Here is a 25618-nt window from a genome sequence, read left to right as displayed (position 1 = left end):
ATTGGGACTATCGCTTTTCTTGGAGGAACTAAAGAGTTTTCTTTGGGAAGAATACAATGATGCGCTTCTCAAGGAATAATTAATTGTTGTGGTATCAAAAATCTACTCTATGTAAGTAATTAAGCTTCACTTTGGAGATATAAATTTCAAATTCTACCATAGATCTACCATAATTAGAATATGAAAAAATATATTTGATATTCTTCCAGGTGTTTGGGTGTCATTCATCTCTTAAAAATCTCATGAATATGATCACTAATTTTTTAATTTTACTTAACCACAAAATTTCATATCGATTAGGAATGGAGATTATGAATCATTTATATATATATATTTTTTCTCTTAATCCACCTAGACAGTATTATTAAAAATAAAATGATTATAATCGACCAAACACCTAAACAGATATAGATAATATCTTGAATATGAGAATTCTAATAATACACGGGGATATGAGCTCCAAATATTAAAAACTATATGAGTCGATCTGATGTTTAGGTTAACTATACTTAAAATTCCCCATCCTCTCTTATTATGTATTTATATGAGATTAAAGTTCAGGTTCTCCCTTACAAGATCTGTGTATTGCTAATTGAGCCACGAAAAATTCATCGAAGCCCCTCAAATAAGAAACTGCAGAAGCTCATCAAATATGATAGCATATGATCTGAATAAACTATAGCAAGTCCTGTTTTGTATTTCTCTGTATCGGAACCCCTCAAATAAAAAAAATTACAAAAGAAAATGAGAAAACATGTTTAGTTGTTTTTTTTTTATTTTTTTACTCTTATTAAAACACTTGTTTTAAAAATAATTTTCAAAGTTTTATAAATTTTAGGTGAAAAATAATTAGTGGGCAGCATAAAATGTTTTAGAGATCAGATAATACCAAAAACTAGAAAGTAAACCAGATATATGTCGTTAACCTCTTGAATTTTAGCGTACCTTTTTTTTTTCATCCATACATGATATATAATGAATTGACTTCTTAATCCACCTCTATCTCTGATATTTTAATTTTCTTTTACATTTTATGAGTTATATTTCTTTATTTTTTTGACAAGTCATGTTCATGATCCTATATAAATAAATAAATAAAATTTTTATACTTCAAATATTCTAAAAGAATGCCCTTTAAAATTTCCAAAAAGAAGGAAACATCTTTAAGATGGACATTATTAGGCTGAAAGTTCTTCCTTAATCAAAATTTCTTAAATCATGAGTAACTAATATGTTTTTTTCTCTTAAAATAGTTTAGTAACTATTGTTATATATTAAGACTAGGCATTGTTTATATTAGCATTTAATTTAGACATAGTGAGCATATAATGAAAAATTTCTAAATATTTTGAGTTTAATTTTTATAACTCGTCTATAAAAAAAATCATATTATCAATTTATAAAAAATTATTATTGATATGACTTTTAATATAATTAGTTAATAATTTATCATATGATAATTTATAATTGGATAACAATATCATTTTTTTATATAGTTAATTCACACACATACTATTTACTCACATTTTATTGATAATTATTAAAATATGTCTTAATAAGCTACTTCAAATGGGCGAGTGTAATATTGGGGGAAGTTTGATTCTTATGTCATATAGACAAAACTCAAGGTAAGAGAATCACTCTAAAAATTATATTATTAATTAAGTTAATAGAAATGAAGTGGAGTCTAATATTCAAATAGATTTGGAGATTGATGTCATTTAAATAAACCTCAAGTTAATAGAATTTAATTTATTATAACCAAAATATCGTATTTTGATATTTTGGGCAATTGATTTTTAAACTATTATATATATAATATTAATAAAATACTATTACATTGTTCTACAAGTTTAAAAAAATCACATTTTTTAGATTAAATTAATTACCCAAAATGTAATTATAAAAATAAATAAAATTAATGTAAGATATTGCATATTGTTATTTGCATATATATATATATATATATGACTAAAGTGAAAAAAAGGATAAAAAGATAAGTAATTTTTCTAATCAAACAAGAAGATAAGTCATTTTAAAGATAAAATAGAAGTTTACTGTAAATTTAATTTAACATGTAAATGTATTTTTTAATATGAAGAAAACAAAGACAAATATCATGTAGTTTAGAATAACTTACGTATTTTACTTAATAATTAGACTGTTTGATAAAAGAGTGTATGAAATCACTCTCAAAATCACTTAATTATGTATATTCATCTAACACTTTTTTCAATCAATCTAAGTATATTTTATTTTCTGAAGTACATTACTTACTTTAAGATAAGTTTAGTTGTGTAGAATACAATAAAAGAGAAAGAAAGGGAAATATTTGAATTAAAATAGATAGGTAAAGATGTGAGACCCACATTAATTTTTGAATTAAATATATTATATAAACCTCAAGAACTAATGATAGTTTAATTTTATAGTGTGTGTTTGATTTATCGCGGGAAGACTCTCAAATAAATGGTGAATCTAAAGTTATGAATTTTTACTTTTTATAAAATATGCATGAAAATATGTGTTCATGTTAAACAAAATACACATATAAAAGTGGTTCTTCTTAACATAAATAATTACAATTTGAATTCTATTAACTAAGATATGTCTCACAAGACCTCCAATCAAATTATCTCTAAATGAGGATAACACTTAGGGGGAAACATGAAGTTTGGGAGAAGATATATATGTATCCTTTAGCGGATTTTTTTCTAAGATAACGCAACATTTAATGATGTAAAATATGCAATAAGGTATGTTTTAAAATATTAGCTAATTAATTAATAAAAAGAAATTCTATTAAAATTGATGATAAAATTTTATTGAAAATGGCGAGTTGATTGATAATATTATCATGGATTTGTGGCTTATGAAAAAGATAAATAATAATTAGTGTTTTAAGGATATTGGTTGAGAAATTTAAAATAAAAATATTTTTATTAGAATATAAAAAATTGTGTTGTTGATGATTTTTTGACGCTTTCTTATAATTTACATCATAATTTTTTTTATTTTAGTTTCTTAATCAATACTCTAAAGACACTTATTAGTAAGTGTAATATTTTTATTGTCGACTTCTAGATACTCTGCGTAGGTAATCCTTCTCAAGACCTCGTAAATATGATTAATCCCATAAATCAACACAAGATTTTTTAACATATTTTGTCCTCACTCATCTCATAACTATTTCAAGTCAAACATGTTTAATTATGAATTTCTTAAGTGACAAACTATCAAAAAAAGTAGATACATCCTGTTGTTATAGATATTACCAATAAATTCTTTTAAGCCGTTCTCAATTATACATTTTTATACTTATACAATCTCTGAATTTCTTTCATTTTAACATGATTTGATTGAAGTGTTACAATAAAACTCTATCAAAAATAGTCATTAGGAATGGTTTGGCATGAAGAAGAGAAAGAGGTGGAGGAGGGAAGAGAAGGAAAGAGTGGATTGAGGTGTGGTTTGATACAAAAGAAGAAAAATAAATTTTTGGAAGAAAAAAAATATGGGTCTTACTAAAAAAATATTTATTCTCAAGTGATTGAGATTTGAGAAAAAATAAGTACTATTTACTTTGTTTTCTTTTTAGCCATCCTCTTGATCATGTGTGCTTTTCAGTTGTAAGGATAAAATAGTATTTTTATAAATTATTAAATTTTTTTTACCGTTCACTTTAATTTAAATATTTTTTTATTCTATTTGATTTCAGCTAATCAAATAATTATAATTTTCACTCTATTTCTCTTCTTGTTGTTGTGTTCCATTTTTTCCTTTTCTCTCTTCACAGCCAAATATACCATTATCCTTAATAACGTGGGAATGCACACAAGTTGCTAACAAGAAGAAAAAGGGGAGACAGAAAGGGATGAAGTTGGGCCATGTTGCCCTCAAAAGATGGATACTACCAATCACATTTCAAATTTCGAATTTCATTCAACTCAGTGGGCGCCGCGCATTCCGTTCCGTTGATTTGAGTCAACCTTGCCATGTCAACACCTTCGACCTTATCCAAACCCCTTCCCAACGTCACTCTCCACGCGCTCCTCCACACGTTCCTCTCACCCTCCCTCCCATAAATTATTCTATTTTCTTTATGGTTTTCAAGGATTTGATATCCAATTTCCTATTTTATGTGTTAAAAATTACTTAGAGATTATTACTACTATTTTGGTAACTTTAATATGCTTTGTTATCGATAAATCCATGGTTTATATCTATAAAGTAAAGATTTTAAACATATTTTTTCTTTTATTACTTTCTACTAATAAAAATTTGCAGTTAATTCTAAGATTTTAAAATTTTCAAACTTTCATGGAACATGGTTGAACCCAAGACAAAAGAGAAAATATATAGAACTCAAATAGAAAATTATCAAAATAAGAAAAGTAATACTGAGATTTATATAGTCAATCGGAACAATTAATATTCTAACTCGTGTAATTAATAGTATTTTACATATCTATTATAAAGACTCATTATTGCCATTGAATTTTCATCCAAAACTTTCATTTTATTTTCTAAAATTCTAATATCAATAGTAATGATTTAAAATTAACTGTCAATATATAAGCACAGCAGAAAGTTAAAAAGAAAATCATCTCCAAAAAATATAAATTATTAAAATACGTGAAAATTTATATTTTCGTCATATTATCATCTCGCCAATAGCTTTCTTTGACTCCTTTGAATTTTGACGTAAATATTCAACGGCATATTTTAATTTAAATAAAAATGTGAAGACAATTTTGTGGACTAAATAGAATATGAACAAGTCAAGCAACGCGCTAAAAGAGACGTGTTTCGTTTAGAATGGAAAATAGACATAAAGGTAATGCCACTGCCACATTTGGCTATGTAGAAGAAGGATGATACATGATAGGGTGGGTGTATAGGGGAGACAAAAGAATCATATTTGGATAAAGCCGAATCTTACTATTTCTTTCCAAAGAGGAATAAATATTAACAATATTAAACAATTGGATAAAAGTGGAAAAGATCCTTTAATCTTATCCGCCACCTTAGCACTTTCCGTATAAATCATCTCTAAGGTTTTTCAAACCTTCCATTCCATTTATAGCTCTCACAAAAAATAGAAAAAAGGGTATGTATGAATGTATGTGCTCGTAGCAGTCATAAAGTGCTAAGTCAAATATAAATTGTTTGCGTGTGGTGGTTCATCAAATACACAAAAGGGTATCTAAAGAACACAACATTGGAGATTATGGAGCTAGAACCAAAGAAAGGACCGGTTCATGATCAATACGATGATCTTGTTGGTTCTTTTTCTTCTTCTTCTTCTTCAACATCATCTTCTGTTTCTGGAATTTCAAGTGGGTCATCATTGGAATCTGATTCTTTTGAAGAAGTAACATCCTCTGCCTCCTCTTCTTCATCATCAGCAGCTGATGATCAACTTGTAGTTGTAGCTGATCCATTGGGTGACATGACTTCTCTCTTTCAACAACTTCCCATCAAGTAAGTTTCTCAATTTCTCTCACCAAGTTTGTTTCTTCTTTAATTTCTTCCTTTTCTTTGTTTTTCCATAAACTCTCAAATTAGTCCATACTTACCAATATGTAGTTGGTTTGAATAATAATTGCTCGAGTTTCTTAAATTACTGTTTAAATGTTCAAATTCTCAAATGAGTAATAAAACAACTCTTTTTTTTCGGCGAACCCATGACCTCTTTCTTTCTCCTTCTTTCTCTTTATTTCTTCGACCACCAAGTAAATCTTGTAACTTTGAGTCATTAGACAACTTAACTTTAGGTGTTTTCGGATCTTGGAAAAAATTAGCAACTTATGAACACGTTTCTTGTAATCATATATTCATATGCATATAAAAAAAAAATAGTCCAAAGTTACAACCATAAGTCACTTTTTTTTATAAAAAAAAATGGGTGTTTTTGTTTGTTTATGAATTTGCTAAAGTTTGTGTCTTGTGGAAATGGTGTAGGAGGGGGCTATCAAAATTCTACCAGGGAAAGTCACAATCTTTCACTTCACTGACAAATGTGAGGAGCTTGGAGGACCTTGCAAAGCCAGAGAACCCTTACAACAAGAGGTTGAAGTCTTGCAAGAGCTATGCAGGAGGGTTGGCAGAGAGCCATTCAACAAGGGCTGTTTCTAAGAGGGGAATGGTGCATTCAACAAGTTCAAGAGGTTCATGTTCTTCTTTTAGAAGGGGCAGTGCTACTACTAATTTCATGGGTAGTAGGCCACCAATTCCTCCTCATAGATCTACCAGCACCAACACCATCCCTAATCAAACTGTGTTGTTTGCTTGAAAGGGATTGTGTCATGTTTCTTTTTTGTTGAACTAAGTTTTTGTTTTTTACTTTTTTGGGGGTATCATGTGATGATGTAGATTAAGTAGTTTCATTCGAGGAACACTCTGAGTGTTGGAGATTGGGGGGAAAAGAGTATTTGGGTTACACCTAATCTGATTTTTTCTTTCTTTTTTAAATGGAAGTGCAATTCACATGTGCAATTTTGATCCAATATTTTAATGCAAATTGATTTTATTTTTCTGACAACTTCTTCACCCAGAATATCATTGCTTAATGGTAACAGGCTAAATTTAGTGTGACTTACTTTATAACTTTACTGTCTAAATCTGACTTACCTGACTTAACTAATGTTTGATTTCTTAATCTGTGTAAAGAGCTAATTTTTATCAAGATTTTAAATAAGTTATTAGGTTCGTTTTTAACAGACAAATAAAGTATCAGTTAATAGGTCTGTTTTTGAGAAAAATTAACAAATTTATGAACTAACGAATTAATAATCAGACCAATAAATTCATAGAATAGCAGATTTATCACATTAACATGGTTAAAACTATAAAATATATTATTTTATAGATATTATAATTAGTTTAAATAAGAAGTTTAACAATTCAGCTGTTAAAGTAACGCTATAATATTATATATTAAAAAATAATATTTTGTATTAAAATAATATTATTTATAAATACATTAGTCTCTAAATTTTTTAATAGATTTTTCTAAAATCTTACGGCCTAACTTAGTTTATATTTAGATGAAGTATTGAAATGTATTTATGGAAATTTAGGTTTCATTTTTTTAAATTTATTTATTAAAATTTTTTTTTAAATAAAATAAACATTTCTGTTTACTTTTTTGGGTATATTTATTTAAACTATTTTTTTACTTTTTAAAAAGCACTTTTATCAAAAGTAATTTTTTAATTTTAAACAAATAGACCCTTAATTGCACATTCCCAAATTTCAAGACCAAACTAAAGAAGGGAGCATTTGATATTTAGAAATAAAAATGCTTTTGAGCTCTCTCAATTGGCATTAAAACGTACATTGAGTTTTTCTTTTCTATTCAAAAAATAGACCAGGCCTTAAACTTTTAACAGGTGATTTGACATATTTTCTCCCCTAATTATCAATGTTTATGGTTCATCCCATTTTATTAATCCTACCTAATATAAAGTTAACAGTGATGGATTATAATTTTATAAATTAAACTTCATTTATTTTGGAACGAGTTTGATTCATATTTCAAATTTTTAAAACCTAGCTAGTATTAATTCTTTGAAAAGTTATAATTCTTTTGGTTTAATATATTTTTTATTTCTAGATTTTTTTTCCTTTTAGTCCTAATAGGGACGAACCCAGACTTGTTTGCAGGGTCAATTTCATATAACAAATATACATAAAATTTCTTACAAAACATTCAATATGTGTATTAAATTTTTTTGGAGGGGGATAGAGTAAGGGCCGCCAAGGCATACCAAGCTATTAGGTTATTCCGTCATGTCTGAACCTTAAACAAAATTTTAGTGCTTTTATTATTGTTAGGGCAAGAAAGACACTCCGTACCATGTAACTGTTTGTTGAATGCTAAAACAAAATACTATATGATTTATAATAATTGAGAGTAAAAATATTCAGAAGAAAGATTATATCAAATAAAATTGTTTTCTTTATAATAATTATAGATGCTAACCAAGTTCAGGAAATAGATTAAGGTGTTGGTGGAGGGAACAAGAAGATGGATAACAGCATGAGGAGTTCTTATTATGGTATTCAATTGTTAATTTGTTAAAGTTCTCCTTCAGTATCTATCAATTATATATGAGTGTTGTTAGGTACACTAGACATATTGCTTATGTACTAACTCGTTAGCAAGTACACCAAATTGTCATAAGTAGTAAAATACTCAAAAATTCGAGTGTTGAATCTACACGGACTTTATTTGTACTTAGATTAATACAAACACAATTTACAAGCAAGAAAGAGAAAAAAATTTAAATAAAAGATGCAGAAAGTTAGAAGATAAGATAAATATTTAAAAGAAAAGATAAGAGATAAAACATAGAGAAGAAAATATTTAAATTAAAAAATGATAAAGATAAAAAATATAGAAGAAAAAAATAAGATAAGAAAAGTAAAAGATGAAAAAGATAATAAAGATAAAAAAATAAAAGATAAGATGAATAAAAGATAAGTTATGCGATAATGTTGGAAACTAGTCTGTCTTATCTTATCTGACTAGGATGTATGATTTTATGATTTTTTTTTTATCAATTCAAGTGAATTTATCCTATTCATATTTATTCATTTACTTGCCCATGATTCTTCGGGATGACAAGCCTATTTTATTTATCTATCTTCTAAATGACTTTGAAAAGATTCAATAAGCATGAAGTGTGAATTCTAGATGTTTGCAAAAATGTATGGACATAAAATTTATCATTCTATGTCTAACAATAACTTTCTTATGAAATCTTTTCTTTTCGTTCTATTAGAAGTTACAATGAATAACATTCTTATATCATACATCGCTTGACTTTTAGGTATGTCAGGCCCTAACTAGGGGTTTAGTTAGGGCCTTAGTCACTCATGGCCATTGAGAGCTTTAAACTGAATGAGGTATAAGAACTGATGGAATGAGAAGGGTGAAAGAAAGAAATGGAGAAAATGATTTCCCCTACTAGAGATAAGAATGTATTCATTGTAGAGCTACAAGTCTCTGAGGGTTGTTGTGGGTGGTGTCGTGGTGGTCTTTTATGTTTGGCTTGACTCCATTTTTATAGTTGTTGTAGTGGACCTGAGCCTGATACTAGAAATCTCCCTTTTTGATATTTTCTCAATCTTTCTTTCTTTTAATCTATCATTTTTCATATCTGCAAGCCATAAATAATAAAAATATCAATTCTTATCATTTAAGCCAAAAATAACTGTTAAATAAATATTTTTAAAGATATTTTAATATATTTTATTATCAAAATTAACTCATATTTTTTATTAAGGTGTTGGTGGAGGGAACAAGAAGATGAATAACAACAAGAGGAGTTCTTATTATGGTATTCAGTTGTTAATTTGTTAAGGTTCTCCTCGAGTGTCTATCAATTATATATGGGTGTTGCTAGGAGCACCAAACATATTGCTTGTGCACCCAACATTAAAACAAAATTTCAAAAATGCCCTTAAGTATTTTTTGCTTCTACGGATTACGTAATCCATATGACTCATACGGATTAGTTAATCTGTATGAATTATACAGATACTCATACGAATTAGTTAATCTGTATGAGTTATATCAAAATTAATTATCACAAAATGTATTATTTAAATTTACATGCACATTAAATATACATTATAAATTTTGGTGTCATATATAACAACATTATTTATTTTATAACATAATTGATCTATTAGCTTAGTTGGTTAGAATATTATGCTAATAACGCGAAAATCAGAAGTTTAACTCCTGCTTGGGTCATTAATTTTGAATTAATTTGTAAAACATATTTTTGAAAAAAATAAAAAAAATGCTTATGGATTACGTAATTCCATATAACCAATCTGTAGAAGCAAAAAACACTTAAGGCTATTTTCGAATTTTGTTTTAATGCTGACAGCACAAGCAACATGCCTTATAATCTCATTCTTCTTAGCCCAAAACTGAGGGGGGGGAGGGGGGCGGTCGTTTGGGCCATGCAATGAATGATATCTTTTTGGCAATTACTATTTCCACTCTTTCTTTTTGCTACCTTTCAAGTTTGTTTACCCAAAATTCTGGAATCTAGTTTTTGGAAGGCAATTCCATGCCCTGATTACTACCATCAAAAGCAAACACATATGGATTCGGTTGCAAAGCATGAAAATGAAGAAATGTACTGCATGTGTCGAGTCATCGCATGCTCCCGTTAAAACTCTAGAAATTATTAAAAAAATATTTGTCCACCAAATAATGAAATAAACTTTTCAAGTTAATAAAAAAAATTAAAACTTGTTGAATTGACTGGTCAAACATAACTTAAATAGTATCACAAATAGTCAAGATTAAAACACACGTATTATGTGAATTTTTTTAAAATTCAAATGACTTATTTACAAAAATTATAAATATAATTTTAAAAATAAATACTATTTTTTAAAAAAATTAGTATAATAAATAATCTTTTTATTAAAAAATGAACTTGTATTCTTTTAGAATTTTAAGAATATTATTCGTTAAGATTCTTATTAAAAGTATAGGCTATTAGTGATATATTATTTTGGATTATCATATTATAAGTAATTTTTACTAAAGTATTTAATTTACCAATTTAGTGAGAATTTTCCTGAGATTCAAATCTAAAACATCCCTTAAAAAAGTGAAGGTCGATTAATTTAATTAATTAGTTCATTTATATTATTTTAATTTTAAAAGCTAAGTTGGGATTGCTGATAGTTCAATTAGTAAGCGATGATGTAAGATAATATCTCTTCTTTTTTTATTTATTTAGTCGTTTTGGTCTGTGGTGGATACTGAATGGGATCCGACAAGAAAATACATAATTTGGTGACCTAATTCTTGCACATGGGTTACCTGTTTGTATTTGGAGATGGTGAGTTGGTGCTAAACCGAATTTGATAGTGCAATATATTAAAATTACTATAAAACAAATCAATTTGGTCATGATTAGTCCTTTGCCCTATGGCTTGCAGGGTAATCATGCGTGGACCTTAACTAATTATACAAATTAATTCGGTTAGATTCATATTATATATATATATATATATATATATATATATAAACTCATTGACAAATACTAATCCTCATTCTCCATTCTAAAAGTTGTAAGATTCATTAATCAATCGGCCACACACATGGATAAGATATGTGTGACGAAAGATATAGATGTGTATTTCTTGACGTTTGAATAAATTTTAAAAACTTTTTGCCGAAACAACTATTTAAGAATGGTTGAAGAAAAATTGTATTTAAATGTAAACTGTCTAAGGTTTTAATTAAAAACTAATTATCTAAACTTTCAAACAATTTATAATTAAATATAAATTTTAACGAAAAAAATTGAGTGTTAAAAAGGCTTGCTCAAAAGCAATGTTTAGTTGGTTAAACAAATGACATTAAATAAAAAAGAATTTAGAAGATTGTATAAGATATTTATCCTATTTCATTTGGAGATGTGATACTCTTACAATAATTTGTACATCATATTTTTTCAATCTATCTCTTTTTATTATTTATTACATTTCAAGGTTTTTTCTCTTTATTCTATCTTAATCAATTGTACAAATTATTGTGCAAGTGACGTTTCTCTTTTTCTAATAGCAGTTCGTTTTTTCTGTTGTGCAAACAACTTTACAAGGATTTGCTACGCTTGTGTTTGTGTCTTTTTTCTCTTTTTGTGCAAGCAGAATATTGTTGAAATTAAATCTTTCTTTTGTCTTACAGTTTTAGTGAACTATATATGCAATGCTCAATATATACTTTGCTTCGTACTTTTGCATCAAATATGATTTCATTTTATTTTTACAAAGTATCTTTCAACTCCTTAACAAAACTTCTTCAAACGAGTTAGATCAGCGAGTATAAGAAGGTTGTTTTAGATAACCACTTCATACTCTTAATTGTGTGTTAGTCTTAAGTCTTCAGAATGTATTATTTTAGATGCTAGCATTAAGCTGTGCTGTGTGCAATGCTCTCTTAGGATTATATGGAACTTTTGCATGGGGTATGTCCTTGGTTATTAAATATCGACTTAAATATATTTTTAATTCTTGTAATTTAATATGTTGTTTTTTGTCTTTATAGAAAAAAAAATTAAATTAGAAGGATTAAAATGTATTTAAATCTCAAATATTTATTCTATCATGAAATGAATATTGTATAACCGTTGGATTAATTGACTTTTTGTTGGTGTTTTTTGAACACTTGTATTAAACTTGGTACTTCTGGTAGCACAAATTTATTAAAAGAAAAAAAAAAGGAGAAAAGGGAAATGATTGGATTTGTGAAAGTTTCTACATTTTATATTGGTTTAATTAATTTTTTATTATAATTTAGTATTTTTTTCATTTTAATTTTTATAAAATATTTTTATTTTATTTTTCGTTCTTAAAGTATTTTAAATAATATTTTTTACTATTTAAAGTACTATCTAAATCACTTTAAAAATAAAAAATAAAATAAACACATTTTATAAAAAAAATTATAGAAAAAAAAACTAAATTACAGCAATAAAACTTTTTATATTTGCAAAATTATCATTATAAGAATGATTTTGTAAGCAGCAAGCGAAACAGTTAGCAGTAGAACATTATAGTTGGTCAAAGAAAGATTCATGTACGAAGGAATCTTAATCTTAATTAATAAAGAAAGCAAATTGCAGCAAAGAGAAAGCAAAATCAAAAGCAGCTTGGAGGTGGACCAGCTGGTTGCTGGCTGTGGTGGGGTCATCACTCATCAGTCATCACCACAGTGAAAGAACAAATTGTTTTTCTGGACACGTCCAGGGTGGAATATACGCAAGTTTTATGAGAAAGGATATCATAGAAAAAAAACCTTACAAATAAAAAGGGAAAAGTGGGTCACAAGGAAATAGTGTCCTTAAAATAATGATTCCAAAAGATTTGCTTATACCAATTTCTGGTTAACACTTAACATGATAGGATGCACTTTAGGCTCGATCGATCAAAATTAAATGGTGCAAAGATTATATAGATTGAACTTAAATATTTAATTTATAAATTATAATTTTATTTTATTTATATTAAAATAATACGATATTGACACTGTAATAGTTGTTATCCATTCATTAACATTTCTTAAGACTATATAAATATATTTATTCTTACTTATAATGATGAATGAATGAAATCAGAATTTTATCTTATTCTCTTTAGCTCTTTTATTTATAGTTTTAATAGTGTTTTTTTAGTAGCAGTGGTAGAGTTCCATGGGTTTCGTCTCCGCCAGTGGCTTCTTCTCCGTGATTTGCTTCATGGTAGTCATGCATGATATGTGAGAAGCTTATGTTGCAAGTGATTGGGTGGAAAAATGAACATGTGGTGTGCAATGCGATGTGGGTTTTGGATGATTTTATTGCATAGGAAAAGGTTGGGATTGGAGGCTAAGGGATGTTGTGTTGGTTGTATAGTGAAGGGACAATATGGTGGTTTTGGTTGGAATAGGGATGGACGTGGGTTGTTCAAAGATGTTGGTGTGGTGAAGAGTGGAAAAAGGCCTTGTAAGGGTTTTGGAGATTCATGTGTTGTAGGGCAATCTATTGTGGTGGAGAGGGTTTGCTTAAGCCGGAAAGGGTGTGAATCCTATGAATATTGAAAATTATCTAGTTGTGTGTGGAGGGTTGCTAGCTTAGCAGGGACATTGTGGAGGTGATTTAAGGTCGTCCATGGTGATGGAGATGGGTTAGGAAGGGGAGTAAGTTGATGAAATCACCATTATTAGACTTAGAGAGCTCTATTTTACACTACTCCCAACATTCTACAACTAAAAGGATAAACATAAAATTCATGTTTCTTCATTGACTATATCAATACATTGCAAATCATACATTAAATAGTAAACCTAATGAATGATAATCTTATATGTGTGAACATCTAGTACTATAGGGAATATAAAAACTAAATAACATAATAAAAATAAAAGGATAATATCTAAGATATTTAATTCATGAGCAAACCTATTTGGACCTCTCAAGGCCTATCCTACCATAACACCTAGAGATAAAAAAAGAAAAAACAATGTAAGTATTGTCTGGTGGCAAAGTTTCAAGAGGACTCAAGCAAGGCTCAACAATAATTTTCAGCGACTGAAACAAGATCACCTATAAAGACTTCAATGCTCAAATCACTATGAGAATAAGAAGAGTGAAAAAATGAAATTAATTAGAATTATATATGATGGGCAAGACACCCTTATGCAGTATAGGTTTCCGTAGGTGGGAAATGTCATTAGGTGATTACACTATACATGTGACAAGAACCATGCTACATGATAGTGTTAGAGCCACACAGGATGTGTGAAGCATACATCATGAACTTGGTTTAAAAATGGTCAACTACTACAAATCGGTCTTGATAAGTTGGCAAATAGACATTTTAGGGCTTGATTAGGCGTATCGATCAGATGACGATATCATGTCATTCAAGTTGGAGATTTGGCCTTTAGAGGTCGGTTTGTGTGTCCATAAAAGAAAAAAAAAATATATATATATATATATATATATTAAAAAGTCTAACTCAATTAATTTAATAAAATAAATACATTATTATAAATCTCTTATTATATTGTATATCTTTAATTCTTATGAGTTATTATTAATAGAGTGTGTATTTATATGATGTCCCCATATCATTAATCAATTATTATATTGTTATTGTTTTGCTAGGTCGGCTACTTATACTTGGTGGTATGTGAGGGATGACGAGAAGGGAAACAAAAAGAAAAGTAGGTGAGAGTATCGTAGTTGAAAATTCATACAAGGAGTGAAAGAAACATCGTCCTCTTTTTATTGACAGAATTGGTGTGATTTATGGAATCTCATGAGCTTCTTGTGAGGTTCGTTTTGATTATCAGCCATTTCTTTTTAAAATGTCACATAATGATGCCAAAGAATCACGTGGTCGTTGGTGTATTTTCTGGGCACATTAACGTGCTTTGACCCCAATAGACCAATTTATACTGCTGGAATCCAAGTATATCCAACGAAACGATACAATGAATGATGCTTTTTTTATTATTAATACTATTATTATTATTTTAAAACGGGCTCCGAATTCGTTTTTAAGAAGTTCACGTAATCAATTTTTCAACTCTCAAAAAAGCAAAATTTTAGACTGATTATTGAGAAGTTTGAATATTCACTATATTAGTCTTTATCTCATGAATAAATGCATTTGCTGATTACGGCCTAATACAGTGTATCAATGTTGGTTAAGCTAAAATCTGAAACAATTTCATTTCAATTCATCTACGTGCTTAATGATTTTAGATTTTTTTTTAAGTTTTTTAATACTTATGTATTAAACTAATGCTATGTTTTTTTTGGGTGTACTAATGTTATAATTATTTTTTTCAACATATTGATTGCAATGTTATAATTAAGAATTATTTTGGTTACGGAACTTTTATTAAAATATAATTATGCATTTTTTAAATAAATTCATATAAATTTGGTTAGATTACGTGGACTAAATTTTATTTTAGTACTAATTGTTTGTATCAATAATGCGTTTTTATTCATTTATAACCTTCTACTACATATTTTAAATAAGGTTAATAAAATGCAACATATGAACACAGTACTTAGAAAATAAGTGTTAAATCAAAATATTTTATTCTATATGTATTTCTTTTAATCAATTGAAAATTTATTTGGTTAAAAGTTTAAAAAAAATTAATTCAAGTATATTAAATTCAAATTAATTATTCAATATGTGAACCATTCAAGTATATTAAATTTGATTGTTATAAATTTAAATTTAGACACACGTACATGTCAGATTAATCGATGCAAATCATTTCATAATTTACTAATTAGTTTTAAAACTTTCATTTCTTTCATTTATGCTCACGCAATTAAAATATTTAAATAAAACTTTTAATTGTCAATGCTGAGGAAATCTCCTAGTATATTTGTTTTCCACGTTGAAACTCATGATCTGCATAACAATGATAATGTATGTTATTTTTTTAACTTATATTTTAATTTTTCTTAAATTAAAAAATTCCATACAATATTTTTGTATACAGATAAAATATTAATTAATATAATTATATATGTTAAAAAAATATTTTCAATAATGTGCAAAATAAAATACAAATTTATAATATAATATGAGAATTAAAAAAATAATGTCTTAACGCTGTTTTAATAAAATTAAAGGCAAATTTTGAAAAATAATTAAGAATAAGCCAGCACTTTGGTTCCTAGAAGTGTAATGTGATGTGACACTAATCCATGAAACTAAACAAATTTCAAATAAATCCCTAATATTTCTAGTTCTATCATTTAATTAAATTCCTAAAAATAATTATTTACTGTCATTTTTAATCCTTAATCATACGTTAGTATTATTACTTAAATGGTTTTTATTTTATTTTAAAAGTATGTGATTCACAATTGCATTTTTTATTTACTTTTTTTTTAGTTTCTTGAAATAATATGACAATATTATAGACTTCTAAAGACTCAAATGATGGTTTACTCAAACAATTAAACTTGACCTTTTGCTTTTATCATTGATTTTGATCCATTCAATTGTTTTTTTTTCTCTCTCTCACATATTGGTAAGGGTGTTTGTGAGATGGGATGAAACAACTTGTTTCAAACACTTACACGGTCTAAAATATTGATGAATTTTATGAACTCAAACCTGATCGAATTAATATAAATAATCAATTGAGATAAGACTAGTTTTACTCGACTTGTTAGTACGTACAATAATATCATCATTATATAAAGTTAAGTTGTAAAATTAAAAATACGAGTTTATGAAGGTCGGTTTGAACCGGGTATAATTAAATTTGTCATCCAAACTAATTAAATTTAAACGGTTGATTTGGATTCATTTTTCAAGAAAAAAAATAAAACTAAGTCCAAATTAATTCATTCATAAATAATTTGGGTTAAGTTTGAATCATCATATCATATTATAGTATTTAATTTTGTTTGTTTTATTTTAAATACAATATTTTTATATGTTAAATTTTTTATCAAATAAAATAATGGGTCTGGACGCTGGCTTTGTAGTTAATAATTATTTATATATGTTTTGGATATTAATAATTTTTAATTGGCTGCTTTCTTGCAGACCTCAACATCCTTTGTATCTTTTAATACTTCTGTAACAATTTCTAATATGTGTGTTTTTTTTTATATAAAAAAACTTATAATTGTTATATGTAGTCAAATAGGAAAAAAAAAATTAAGAGAAGAATCATGAAATTGGTTTTTCTATTGTCGTTTTTTCATACTATTTTTGTATTATCTTTTCAAAATGACGTCGTTTTGAAAGTTGTGTTAATATTTAATTATGAAAATATTAACACAACTCTCAAAACCTACAACATGTGAATAATCAAAAGGAACAACAAAAATATCATATCCGATGAATTATATTGTTGTTATTTTATCATTATTATCACATAAGTTAACATATTATATTAAACATGATTTAAAAATTAAAATATAATAAACAAGTATCACAACCATAAAGCCTAAAAACCCGTAAACTGAAACTAATATAAAAGGTATCTGTCCATGTATGAATTTGTGTTTTTCGTGTCTTTTCTCTTTCTTACTAAATATCGATCCTCTATTATTAATTACAGTATAATTAAATTACGTAATAAATAAACATTTTTAAATAGATAAATTATATTTAGATTTATGATAAATTAAGTTATATTTACTATAAACAATTTATATTATGATATAAGGTTATTTTTAACTAATTGATAATTTCTCTTAAAAATATATCCAAAATTAATTTAAATTTACAGATTAAAAGAATAAATTGAAAGAGACAAGAGGTGAATTTATTTTTCTTTCTAAAAAGACTCTTATTCAAGAAAATTATTAAAAACGCTATCATTGAAATATAGTTCCTAAAAGAACTCTCAATCGATATATCTATTCTAATTTTAATGTATAGAGTATTATTGATAGTTTCTTTTACAAATATTAAAATTTAATATAGAAATAAGGAAGAGAAATAATATATTAAAAGTATTGGTTAAGAAAAATATTAAAAATGCTCTTGCTTGGAAAAAAAAACTCCTATAAATATTCTTGTTAAATAATAATTCCAAAAAATGTTGTTATTCAAAATAGTCATTTCAATATTTAGACATAGAATTTTTAATATATTTTCATCTTATTTTTAATAAATATATAAATGTTTATTTATAAATTTTTTAATCAATATTTTTAACAAACCTAATGAATAAAATGTTATTGATAATGTAAGAAAATTTATCAACTATCCTTTTTGTTACTTAACTTGTATTTTAGTTTGTGTATTATATATGATAAATTCTTATTTTTATGCAATTAAAATTTATAATAAATATATAAATTATATTTGTAATTTACAATGAATAATTTAAATTATAATATAATATTATTTTAACAGATGATAAATTATATAAAAAATGTATGAAAATTTAATTGTATATAATTAATCTTTGAAATTATATATATATTATGAATGTTTGTTAATCCATTTCAACTAATTTATAATAAATAAATGCATATCATATTAGTTAATCTTTACAGCCACAAAAACGTCATTTTAACCTTTAAGAAGATCAACAAATCGCAGATATTTTAACTTTCCTTAAAAAAAAAGATTTCCTAATAGTAATTTAAGTAACTAAAATAACCATCATTTAACAATGTCTATAATTAAGAGAACTAATGATTTAATAATTGAAACGATCAAAATAGGAAATCTCAGACGTTTAAAAACCAAAGTGAATAGATACCTAACATTTGATGACGAAACAATTCCACTTTTCCTGGGCGAATAGAAAAAGGTTTATAAATAGATACACTTATTTAAAATATACTAATAAATCGTAATTAAACATTAATATATTAATAGCCAAAAGGGATTTGATTTTGAGGTAAGCGGAAAAAGGGTTCCGTGGGGTATAAATAAGAGTGTTTTGGGAAGAGACTCTGCAATCATCACCATTCCTAAGGAGAGGGAGGGAGAGATTCGAATTCCAATTAGGGTTTTCTCATCATCATCGACTTTTTCTCTTATGCAAGGAAGGTTCTCCTTCTCCGATTTCAATTTGATTGAACGAGTAGTGTTAAGATTATGATATTTTTTGAGAAGCTTCGTTTCTCTCCTCACCTAAGCCGCTTCATTGCCGGCATCATCTTGTTAATTTTCTGCAATTCATTCCAGTTAGTCTCCAATTTCCCCATTCCTATACAGCCTTAGATTCTACGTCGTTAACTCTCTCCGATTTGATTCTATATTCGATATTCGTTGATTTGATTCGCTCCTCTCTCTCTCTCTCTCTCTCGCTTTCGATTCGACGCCTGAACAAGTGAACATGGACCCTAATCACCTCTTCTTCACGCATTTCCGCGATGGTTAGTGTTTTCAGCTCCTTCGCTTTTTTATCTCATGCAAACTAGTTTTATTGCAATTCTTCGGGTTTTGTTTTTCCTCCTTGTAGTTTTATTGTTTTATGTTCCTTAAGCTTTGATTTTTAACTGTGTTGAATGATGCGTAAGATCCATGTTGCTGATCTCATCTAGTGCATAAGGCATAATTTTTATTTTAATTTTCAATTTTATGAATATATGTACTTGTTTTTTGGATTTATTAAGTACTTTTTTTTTCTTCATTTTTTGTTTATTGGGTTCTTCTTCTTCTTCTTCAATTTTATGTTTTTTTAATATTACCTTTTTTTCGATTGGACAAAATTTAGATCTGGTTCCAGGTGTGCTTTTGATGTTGTTCTCTAATCAGAATTAGAATTCTACCGAGATGAGACTCCAGTTCTGAGTGGAGAACAATGTCAAAAACACTTGGAAGTTGGAACTGCATATAAGTTTTGTACTTTTCAGTTTTATGAATAGGTGCAGTATTTTTTATATATAGATTTTTCTTTGCTGATGTTCAGGGATTTGATAGTTTGTTTGTGTGTTAAAAAAGATCTTTGTTGTTATGTATGAATAATGGACTTTTTTTATGATCATTGTCATGTCTATGATTGCAATCCTGGCGGGAACTGGGAAGACTTGTCTCTAAAGTGGTTATGAAATAATTAATGTCTTAATCAACTACAAAGTAGATGGTTACTGCATAGAGTCCATTTGTGAGTAATTCAGCAGGATGCTCTATGGATCTTTTTGTCCTTCTAATGTTTTTTAATGACAAATGCTTTTGATTGGTTTAAGCATATTTTAAAATGGTCCGATTCCTATGTTGGGGGTAACTCACGACGATATCTAAGGAGTGTTTTCTTCTACAATATATATATATTATTATATAATGGAATGGAATTGTTTGTGAGATTTGCAACCTTTGGGTCATTTCAGGATCCTGTGTGTAGATATATATAAGGCAATCTTTGTACTATGTTTAGTTCATTCTTGTGGCTGCAATCTTGTATATTGAGAAACAGGATAGAGCTGTAGCTTTATGTGATTTTTTAGTTCATTCTCATGGTTTTAATCTTGTATATTGAAAAATTTGGAGAGATGTTATTGTCTGGTTCATTCTTATTATGCATTAGGATTTTTCCTCTTCTGATTTTTGTGTCCAATAATCAGGTGCTATTGCCTCACGCATTGAGGGCCAACACAGAGGAGCTCTCCCTTCTGTTATTGTGATTGGTGCTGGAATATCTGGACTTGCAGCAGCACGAAGTCTCTATGATGCATCTTTTAAGGTGTCATATCATTATGATCAACTTGCCCTTTATTTATTTTTTCTATTTTCATTAATTAGGTGACCTTAAAGATTTTTTTCATACCTTTTGCTTTTGCTTATTTCATCATTTGATTAGGTGACTGTACTGGAGTCACGAGATAGGCTTGGTGGTCGCATTCATACTGACTTCTCATTTGGCTGTCCAGTTGACATGGGAGCCTCATGGTAAGTTCAATGTGATCTACTGAAATTGTATTTCTTCTGACCTGATTTTGTTGATGAAAAATGAACAGAATTTTGTGCACTGTCTTTGCACAATTTTCTAGCTTGCCTTTAATGTGGTGTCCTTTGTTTTTATACCATACTTCTGGGTTTGGTATTGTTTCAAACAGGGACATGCCCTCGATACTTTGGTAGAGCACAAGGAATTTGAACTTGTTTAACTGACTTTTATGCTAAAATAATCATTTCTTGTAGCATAAAGCTCTACCCGCATATTGTTGTTACATGTCTTGATAGAGTACTGGTTTCCGAAAGATGGCTCACTCTGTGCCACTTGAGTTTATATATATATATATATATATATATATATATATATATATATATATATATATATATATATCTTGTTTTCTATTTGCTTCATTTTTTCATTTTGTCAAATCCTTGCCAAAGCTTTCAACCTTTTAAAGTGCCATCTCCAGTTGAGGATGGCTATCAATTGCAGTTTTTAGATTAATTCACTTGGTTCTTAAAACATAGTGGCTTCTCTCACTATGGAGGCTTAAGATTCAGTATGAAGCTAGAAATGTAATATGGTCATTACCACTTTCATTTATTGACTTTTTTGTTTGAATATTTATTTTTAACTTTCTATTCTTCTCTTAAGGAGTTAGCTGTTCTTCATATGCTGGAAGAGAGTTTTGTAATACATAATAGTTATTGACTACTTTTTAATACTATTAGTTCTTTCTTGATTATCTTTTCAGGCTACATGGAGTTTGTAATGAGAATCCATTGGCTCCATTGATACGTGGCCTGGGGCTTTCATTATATCGTACCAGTGGTGACAACTCTGTCTTATATGACCATGACTTGGAAAGGTAATAATCCTTCATTTATGCAATTCCATGGAGATTGATGCATCCGATGGCTTATGATGCAATTTTTAGAAATATATTTTAATAGTATTTAAACTAACCTACATGATTAGTTGCAAGTTTACAAAAACAGTCACTCTTTGTGGGCCTTAACCTTTTCTATATACATGGAGTACTTATAAATCACCAATTTTGAGATGAAAAAAGAAATAGGAAAAAATTAATTTATTATTGAAAAAAAAGATGAATGTATTACAGAGATGAAATCTGCAATACCTGCAGATCTATGCTTTGGACCCACTACTAACTGAAATCTCCAGAAAACTGATTCATCCCCACTCCTTCTCCCTCCCTAAAAGGAATTACAAATGAGTGTAACTAGCTCACACCTCAAATTCTCTTTTTGCCCTCCTGCTCATATTATTTTTTTATTTCTTCTGCTGCATCTTCTAAACTCACGGCCCATAACTAATTTGGACTGGGCTATGTAATTTGTGAAACCTGATATTGTCTCATGAAAATGAAGTATTAGCTTACACATATGATTTACTGTTGTGTTTGAAACAATAAAATATTTGGGTATTTTGCAATTCTACTAGTAGTGTTTTATATAGTAACTGCATTTTTGTTTTTCCAGTTATATGCTTTTTAACATCGATGGTAAGCAAGTTCCACAACAGATGGTCATTGAAGTTGGAGACACCTTTAAGAAAATTCTGGAAGAGGTAAAACCTTTTCACTTTGCACATTATGGCGTGTTTCTGATTATCTTAATCTTGAATCTAATAATCTGATGACTACAGACAGGGAAAGTGAGGGATGAGCATACCGAGGACATTTCAGTTTCCCAAGCTATTTCAATTGTGCTAGATAGGCACCCTGATCTAAGGTATTTGATTGAGAAGAGAATATTGTGCAAATATTGAGGTTTTAAGTTCCAATCTAGTGCTGTAATTGACATAGTTTTCTGCAGGCAACAAGGACTTGCCCATGAAGTGCTACAATGGTTTATATGCAGAATGGAAGCTTGGTTTGCTGCTGATGCAGATATGATTTCACTGAAAACCTGGGATCAGGCAAGTGCCAATCTAAGTTGAAGGATATAAGATATCCTTTTGCCTCTAAACTACAACAAATGCTTGTGTTTTATACATGATTTCATTCATTAACCTTAGTTTGCCACCATTTCCTTGGGTTATTGTTGATATAAATGATGAAATCTTGGGATGAGTATAGTAAGCTGAAATCCAAAAACTGATAATTTATATAAAAAGGTCAATGTATTGTTTCATTTCAATTATTATATACTCTGTATTTAAAACTCATCAATAATTGTTAATTAATCTTACTAATAATTTGTATTTTTAGAGATAAGCTACTTGACAATCTTGATTTGACAGATTAGCTTCCCATGATAAAAAAATTTCACTCATGTCAGGTATAGCCATAGGGGGGAGGCTTTTGTTGCCTCTTTTTTTGTCATTAAGTTATTTCTCTAGTTTAAGTTGACAAAAGGAGATGAAGGATTTTCACAGAGCAATTAAATTTTTATTGCTGTATTCTATATTCTATATGTGGAAGATCAAGTCAGCATTATTTTAATAACCCAAATTAATGCTTACATTGTTGAGTTTCCTGATTATAGGAACATGTCCTGTCTGGTGGTCATGGACTCATGGTGCAAGGATATGATCCAGTTATAAAAGTTCTTGCAAAAGATATTGACATACGCTTGAACCACAGGTATGCCAGCTAGATCTAGTACATGACTTAACTACTTAGTCATTTTTCATGATTTATGACAGAACATGCAATAAATTGAGAAACAAAGGAGAAACATAAGTTGATTCCATGTTTGGATCCCAGAGAATAATAAGCTGGAAAATGTTTTTTGTTTTGTTTGTTAAAATTAATTTTCTGTTAATTAGAAATATGTTTTCAAAACCTATACCCCTAGTCTTTTTCATAGTTTTTTTTTTAAAGATATGGACATACACCTCTGGCTTATGTTTAGGTGGTTTAATTGATTGAATAAACATTTGGTACTTGATAATTCATTGATTGATTTTACCATCAATGATGACAAACAATGTTCCACAATTAATTTCAACTTTATTTAAGCCAATCTACTCTTGCTGTAACTTGAGAGTTGACCACTGACCAGCAGGTGGTTACTACAAAATTTGAACCTTTTTTATGTTACTTTAAAATAAGAATAGTTCCTTAATTTTTCCTTTATCCGATTTTGATCCTTTGTGAAATCTCACGATGTAGGGTGAAAAGGATATCTAGTGGTTACAACAAGGTAATGGTGACGGTCGAGGATGGCAGGAACTTTGTTGCTGATGCTGCTATCATAACTGTTCCTATTGGAATCCTAAAAGCGAATTTGATTGAATTTGAACCAAAACTTCCTGATTGGAAGGTTTCAGCAATTTCAGATCTTGGTGTGGGCAATGAAAATAAGATTGCCCTAAGATTTGACAAAGTATTTTGGCCTAATGTAGAACTCTTGGGCACTGTTGCTCCGACCTCTTATACCTGTGGCTATTTTCTCAATCTTCACAAAGCAACAGGCCATCCTGTTCTTGTCTACATGGTAGCTGGAAGGTTCGCTTACGACATTGAGAAACTATCTGATGAAGCAGCTGCAAATTTTGTGATGCAACAGCTCAAGAAGATGTTTCCAAATGCTTCTAAGCCAGTAAGTCCACCTCTAATGTTGTCCTCATACATTGCTCATCTATTAAAAGTTTGCTCTCTCTAGTGTCTGCACCCTACTTGAGGAGCTTAACTTGTTTTGTTGGGACTTTTGCAGGTTCAGTATCTTGTGTCTCGATGGGGAACAGATCCAAACTCTCTTGGATGTTACTCGTATGATTTAGTTGGAAAACCAACTGATGTGTATGACAAGCTTCGTGCACCCTTGGGTAATCTATTCTTTGGGGGAGAAGCTGTAAGCTTGGACAATCAGGGGTCTGTGCATGGAGCTTACTCTGCTGGGGTTATGGCTGCTGAAAATTGTGAGAGCTATATGTTAGAGAAACTAGGCCACGCAGAAAAGCTATCTCTAGCTTCTGTTAGGCATGAAATGCTTGAAACTCTTATACCTCTTATACCTCTTCAGATCTCGAGGATGTGATTTGTTGGTGCTCAGTAGCTTTTAGACAATGATTCTGCATAATGCAATGGCAAAATATTTGCCATTCGATATAATAAAGAAATAAATGTTCTTTAAGGATGGTGAATTGGTGACTATCGTCCAAGTAACACCATTTTCACTTATCCGCATTGGATTCGAATAGCTTTTTTTATCCTTTTTTTTAGGCCTGGCTTATTAAGGTGTATGTAGTATGTACCTTGGTCCATCTGAGACACAGTGCATGTAAGACCATCACTATTGTGTTACCCCACAATTCTGTAATGTGGGTGTGTCCTACTTGTATGTAGCTTCTCAACATTTTCCTTAATCAACATGTTTCTTGGCAGACAATATGCTTTTTTTTCCTTAGGCTAGTTTGTTTTGTTTGTCCTTTCTATCTCTTGTTCTCTCAAATTATTGTGTTTTTTCATTAAGCCAAAAAAGAACCGAAAGGAAACATGATTATCATTTCCCTTTTTTAGCATGTACAAAATCACAATACTTTTGGTAAAGAGGGAGCACTGGAACGGAGTGGGAACATCTCATAAAAGACAAGCAATAACAAAAAAAAACTGATTAAAAAGCTAGTAAAAATTAGCCACTTATAACCAGGTTGCTAATATAGTTTTGTGTAAATTATACAAATATCCCCTTTTCACACCTTGATTGAATTTGTTAATTA

At 28.7% G+C, this 25618-nt stretch overlaps 2 protein-coding genes across 2 annotated transcripts; both read left to right on the top strand.

Moving 5' to 3' along the window:
• Positions 1-4869: 4869 nt before the first annotated feature.
• LOC114394484 (uncharacterized protein DDB_G0271670-like) lies at positions 4870-6544 on the top strand. Its single transcript, XM_028356068.1, has 2 exons — positions 4870-5484; positions 5965-6544. Exons 1-2 carry the CDS (start codon positions 5231-5233, stop codon positions 6293-6295), a joined length of 585 nt encoding a protein of 194 aa, XP_028211869.1. The 5' UTR covers positions 4870-5230; the 3' UTR covers positions 6296-6544.
• Positions 6545-18972: 12428 nt separating this feature from the next.
• On the top strand, positions 18973-25327 carry LOC114396367 (probable polyamine oxidase 4). The gene is made up of 10 exons (XM_028358298.1): positions 18973-19409; positions 20598-20716; positions 20834-20922; positions 21684-21797; positions 22432-22519; positions 22598-22683; positions 22768-22870; positions 23440-23537; positions 24069-24498; positions 24613-25327. The coding sequence occupies exons 1-10, from the start codon at positions 19370-19372 to the stop codon at positions 24934-24936; spliced, it is 1491 nt and encodes a 496-aa protein (XP_028214099.1). The 5' UTR covers positions 18973-19369; the 3' UTR covers positions 24937-25327.
• The last annotated feature ends 291 nt before the right edge of the window (positions 25328-25618 follow it).

Source organism: Glycine soja, chromosome 18 (genome assembly GCF_004193775.1).
Source record: "Glycine soja cultivar W05 chromosome 18, ASM419377v2, whole genome shotgun sequence".
NCBI lineage: Eukaryota > Viridiplantae > Streptophyta > Magnoliopsida > Fabales > Fabaceae > Glycine > Glycine soja.
This window is presented reverse-complemented; position numbering and strand designations above follow the sequence as displayed.